This window comes from Limulus polyphemus, unplaced genomic scaffold (assembly GCF_000517525.1).
Source record: "Limulus polyphemus unplaced genomic scaffold, Limulus_polyphemus-2.1.2 Scaffold17, whole genome shotgun sequence".
NCBI classification, from domain to species: Eukaryota; Metazoa; Arthropoda; class Merostomata; order Xiphosura; family Limulidae; genus Limulus; species Limulus polyphemus.
The window spans coordinates 59,522-65,521 of record NW_013665627.1 but is presented as its reverse complement, the minus strand read 5'-3'; the positions used below and the strand labels follow the sequence as shown (position 1 = coordinate 65,521).

Sequence of the window (6,000 nt, the reverse complement as noted above, 5' to 3'; positions counted from 1 at the left end):
GATACTTATATATATATATATATATATATATCTCAATATACGTATAAAATCAATTTTCTAACCTCCTATAATAGTCTTTAAATATATTAATATTTACACAGTAGTGCATATGACTTCTCTATTATATTTACCCAATTAGAAATACCCCAACAAATTTACTTACTTTAATTCCACTACTCTTCCATTCATTCCTTGAGCTCTGTGCTTGTGTTTTGGACTATGATCTGGTTTAAAATAATCACTCTTCAACATAATTGGAGATTGTCGAGCAGGTTGCCGAGGCGTAATGGCTAATTTAGTGCGGTAGGCTATGTTAAGGGTGATTGTGCCTACTGGTGTACCCACTTGACCAATTCTAGCTTCCTGGTATCCTTCACCAAGTTGACTGTTCTAAGTTAACAAAAAGTAAGTAATTAATGCACACAGCACAAATCATACTTCTTCATTGATATATGCTATTGCAATCACCAATAATTATAAAATAATAATAATAATAAAATTGGAAAATACCTTTCAATTTGTATAAAGTAAGCAAATATTTGAAGAAGGTTACACTATCAACATGTGGGTAAAATTTCATCAATTTTCATTCAAACTTACATCTTCAACTCTTTTAGCATGGAATAACTTTGTATTTACGCATTCATCTGCTTATCAAATAATGTTCATCATTGTTTTGCTATATAATCAATGAGCCATTAACCAAAAAAAAAAAAAAATTGTGCTGAAAAGGAATAATTCCCAATAGGCTATTATTCAGCTTTCTGCACATTTTTACCACTAATAGTAATAAACTGATTAGATTATATAATATCAGCATAAAAAGACATATAAAAGAAACTAAAGTAATTCTACTTCATCATGCTCTCTTACTATTGATATTTACCAACACACAAGATTTTAGCATTAATATAGCAAATATTGTTCATAAACATTAGCATGGACTTATGAAAAGGTACATGTGAATGTCCCTCACATTCTACGGTATTTTTTATAAACATTGTCACATCTCTGCAGTTACAAAACTTACAACATAACTGATTTCATTAATTCAAATACATCCAATTGAAATATACCACAAAACAAGCTCTATATTCTTTTCTATAATACATAAACTACAATAGTTAAATATTAAAATCATATAAAATTAGACTTAATTGAATACTCAAATGTCTATCAAGTTTAAAACTAATGAAACCTTTAAATTTAAAAGAAAAAAAAATAAAAATCCCATGCAGGTTTTAAGGTATATGCTGGGATTTTAAAATAATCATGACATTAACATAAATGTTTGCCAAAACATGTAGTTTTTGGATACAAAATGATACTTACATAAAGTAAAGTGAATACAGCATAAAATCATGTGGTAACTTAAACGTGCAACTACTTGATCTTTCCCTTCATACGTCAATTATTAGACACACGCTTAAACCTCTACTGATATTAAATGACATCATGGATGGCTTAAAAAAAACTTCTGCCTACATACAGCATACACATGGACATGTACATGCTTATCACACCACTATTTTTATCACATCACATAATACACTGTAGGTCAGGAAAGGATTTTTTGAAAGCTGTACTTTATTCTCAGAGTCAAATTTACCAAACATCCCTCTTTCAAATAAATTCATGTAACTAGTATTATAAATTAATGACATTTCAGTATATAATATTATAGATCAATATGCTATACTTCTTTTTCAAAAACAAGTCCTTCAGGTCACAAGTCTTATTTGACTACAATCACACCTTATTGTATATTTTAGTCACCAAGATACATGCACATACGTGTTGCTTCAGGAAATCTCTACTTTCACTCAGATAAGATTTTATGTTTAACCTGGAAGTCAATCCAAATAGAGGTAGCACTTATTCCTTCATGAATACGTAGCTAAAGAGACTGATAGATTAAAAAAAAAGTCATAAATTTTGAATTTACAGTTGTTACAGCTTTTACATAGAAGGAAAGGTCAAAAGTCGGCACCAATATCTCTTTCCAAATAAATGTATACCCTAAATTACATGTAATAAACATTATTTTCAATAAAAACTTCATATACGAGATTAACTAACCACAAAGCTCTAAAGCAGTTAGTATATTGATAAAATACATGTATATGTGCAGTAACCCAAATTTAAATTATTTTGTAGAAACTAACTTCATGTTACACCTGTACATGAAAATTATACAGAGCCAAAATTATCATGAAAAAATACTTTTCTGTTGTTTCTTGTTGCTTATGTATATCTTGCATGTCATTAAAAACACTTATATAAACATACTTTCTTATTTTTTAATCCTTGGATTTATGTATGAACATATATTATCAGTGAGCAAAACAAAAAAATGATAATATGCTCAAATATATAAATAATTTATCTTCATGGGCATTTAGTGGAATTTGCTAAGCAATTAATCATCGGGCTTGTTAATTGATTACATTCCACTATTGTATTACTGACACATGATATGGCAATTATTAAACATCAGTAATTATAACTATCTAAAAATAGGCAAAAACTTTTTGTCACAAATTTGAACAAAAATCTAAACATTTGCTAATGTCAAGACGACCAACTTATAGCCATTTTGTTTTGTTTTTAAGATATACAGTGATCCTCAATTTATCTGTTTGAATCAAATAAACTGATAATCAAATAATAAAAGCATGTTTTACTATCACTGATAACAGTAATAGTTTTTATTTAAAAAATATCATGATTGCAATTAGATATCCTTAAGTGACAGTTAGCCAATTTATTTATGTACATTGTTTGGTTGTTTGTTTGTTTTTGAATTTAACATCACATTAACACCCCATGGCTGAAAGGGCGAGCATGTTTGGTGGGACGGGGAATCGAACCCACGACCTGTAGATTGCAAGTCGAGCACCCTTACCACCTGGCCATGCCAGGCCACATTGTTTGAACCATTAACAAATAAGTAATAAGTAAGGATTTGAGACATCAGAATATTTTGCAGCAAGTTTGGTGGCAACAGTAATCAAGCCCAAGACCATAGAACTACAAGGAAACCCCTTAATAACTAGGCCATGCTAGCCCAAGGTCGAACAAACTTAAATTGATAATTATAATGCTAAAAATTGGATTTCAGTAACAATGGTGGGCAGAGCATGGATAGCCAACTGTGCATCATTGTGCTTAACAACAAACATAATGGCAATACATAGATCTTTAGATTTGTTGAAATAATCGAAATAGTAATCAGAAGTTAACACTTTCCTTACCTGAAAATGTATTTTTGATAGATATTTACCTCTCTGTACACGGTAGCCATTCTTTGCACATCTGCCTTTGATACTTTGTGCATGTCACTAGCTTTGAGCTATCTTCCACCTAAGACATATCTTATAATGTTAACTGTACTAGTATATGATATCATCATGCAACAACAGCCCTCCATCAATAGGAAGATGATACATCATTTATGCACAGTAGAGCCCCCTTAACACTTGCACTCAAAATCAACTACATTCTTCAATAAGGCAAAAATAATGTGCACCAGTAGTAGAAGAAAGATGGAAAGATGTGAAGAGAGGTAAGTATCTATTGTAAATACATTTTCATGTAAGGGAAATGTTAAACTTCCAAAATGATAGGCTTACCTCTCTCGCACAGTAGCTAGAAACCCACATTGATGTAGTGGAGGGCCAAGTGGAATGGTAAAAACCTAAATGAGGTACTTTTGGAAAAGGCAAATGAATAAGAATGCCTGTGAAATGACACACTATAGTGAAGGCATGCAAGGTATACTCTTAGCCCAGATAGAAATATGAAAGGAGGAAGGCAAAATGAGCCCATGTGTTGCAGGGATGGGCGGAAAAAGACATTACCATCTAAGCATTTGCATACAAGTCAGTTGGACATTAGATTTAGTGTGTCTAGGGCAATGATCATACTGTACAGTTCAGTATGTGTTCTATTGTACAACAGACTCACTTTACATACTGAAATGGGAATTAAGTCCCTTCCCGTCGTGTCAGGATAACAATTTACCCCATCCAGTTGGCCAAACCACCAGAAACTTGGCATATTATATAATAAGGGGTGACCTGCACTATACTGACATAGACAATCCTGCCCTACTTCTTTCCTCATTGTGCCACCCAATCGGATTCTCTCTGGAAGGATTGCACAACCAGTAAGGAACTGGTAGTGGCAAGGATGCTTCACTCGAGGACTGGGGTGAGGGGATAAGTTGTGTTGGGGAGACACCGGAGAAGTGTACGCCAGATCCAATCAGATCAAACCACTGCAAAGGTCTTTTACTGAAGAAAGTGCAATGTGTTACCATGAAACCTAATTTGAAAAGCCAGTGAGCATAATACAGAGAAGTGGGCAGACACTTCCCCTGGTGCTGGCTTTTTTCATGATGATCTAGGGAATAGACATAGTCTGGATCGGACAAAATTCAGAGAAAAATATACAATAAGGATACCTCAAGTACTCTTGTGGACACCTTATCTCACAGTATGCTTATACGAAACCAGGGGGATGGTATGAGTACTTTCTATTATCCTGGCTCAATGCAGATTTTGGAAAATAAATATACTCTACGAGGCACCACCAGATATCTGGAGGGATACTTTAAACAAAGGCCATAAAAAAAAAGGGAAACATACTCACCTGTCTAGACTGTAGAATGGCAAACATAGGAAGGCAATAACTTTCAGGAGACAAGATAGCCAAATGGTGAGGATAGTGGGCAATGAAGATGTGTGGGGTAGTCCACATGCCTGTCTGAAGGATTTCATCTAGCAGCCATCAGAAATAAGCAGCAAGAAAATAAATAAGGTGAAAAATATGATGGGGGTGAAATGTGGAACAGTCAGTGACCAACAACATCAAACAATGAGTAAATCAAAAACAGAAGTTGACAGCTCCAACCTACCTAGGAATAGGAGGAGAGATGTCCATGGAGAAAGAGGAATCCCAGAGAATAGAGAGACAGTGAGGAGAGCCTAGAAAGTGTGAGGTACAAGATAATTAGCAACAAATGGCACAAACAGGGCACAATAGCTTGTCCTGGTCCGATCAATCATAGAGGTGGGGAATAGAAGGAAGGATCACCTTTCTGATTGGACAAAGTCTTAGAGAGGAAAGACTGGTCAGGATAAAGAACAATATAAGAGTGATGGAAAAAGAGTACAAGAAGAATTGATAGTGTAAATATCTGAACAATGGCAACCACACATGAGAAGTAAAAGAAAATAGGTCTTGAGTGAGAAAGGTGGTATAAGGTGGAAGATACCAATGTCTTGAAAGGTTCATGAGTAACAGCAAACAGAACTGTAATAAGGTCCCAGTCAGGCATGGGAGTGGAGTGAGGAGGTCTATGGAGAAGGAAGGAATGGAACGAGGTGGAAAGAACTAGGGAGGAAAACACCTTGCAGTATATTGAGAAAGGCACATTATTCTGGAAAAGACTGCCCTATAATCACTAATTGTGGAGACAGTTAATCCATAGTTGAACAGCTAGACAAAAAAGGTAGAGATGACCAATAGAACAGTCAGGAGAAAGGTGACAAGGAATGAATCAATGATGATAGACATCACTTATGCTGATAGATGGTCCAAGACAAAATAGAAGGCTGAAAGAATTGAGAAAAGAGAAAAGCTACACAATTGTAGAGTCAGGTTCTAAGTATTAGGTCATCAAGAAATTAATGTTGCATTTTGGAACATTTTCATTAACCACCCCCAAAAAGACATACATCACGTATAATAGTTAAAAGAATAATCTAAACACCGTGTTAGTGTAGCTGTAATGAATTCATTATTATATATTCATTTTAATATCAACATTGTTTAGATTAAGTTTATATTTAAAAACATGCATAGCTTATAGTGTTAAATACGTATTGCAAAACTCCCCCCTATTCTCCAAAGTTGTAGAAGATTCTCAAGAGTAAGAATCAACAATATATGTATGTACATAAAAGCTTAAATTTGTATTGTTACGTAATCTGAATT

At 33.9% G+C, this 6,000-nt stretch overlaps 1 protein-coding gene across 1 annotated transcript in view; it reads right to left on the bottom strand.

Moving 5' to 3' along the window:
• Positions 1-6,000, bottom strand: part of LOC106457497 — a 73,504-nt gene that overhangs the window by 47,275 nt on the left and 20,229 nt on the right. Inside the window, exon 3 of the mRNA XM_013916926.2 lies at positions 164-390. Coding sequence (XP_013772380.1) covers positions 164-390 — 227 coding nt within the window. The remainder of the gene's footprint in view (positions 1-163; positions 391-6,000) is intronic.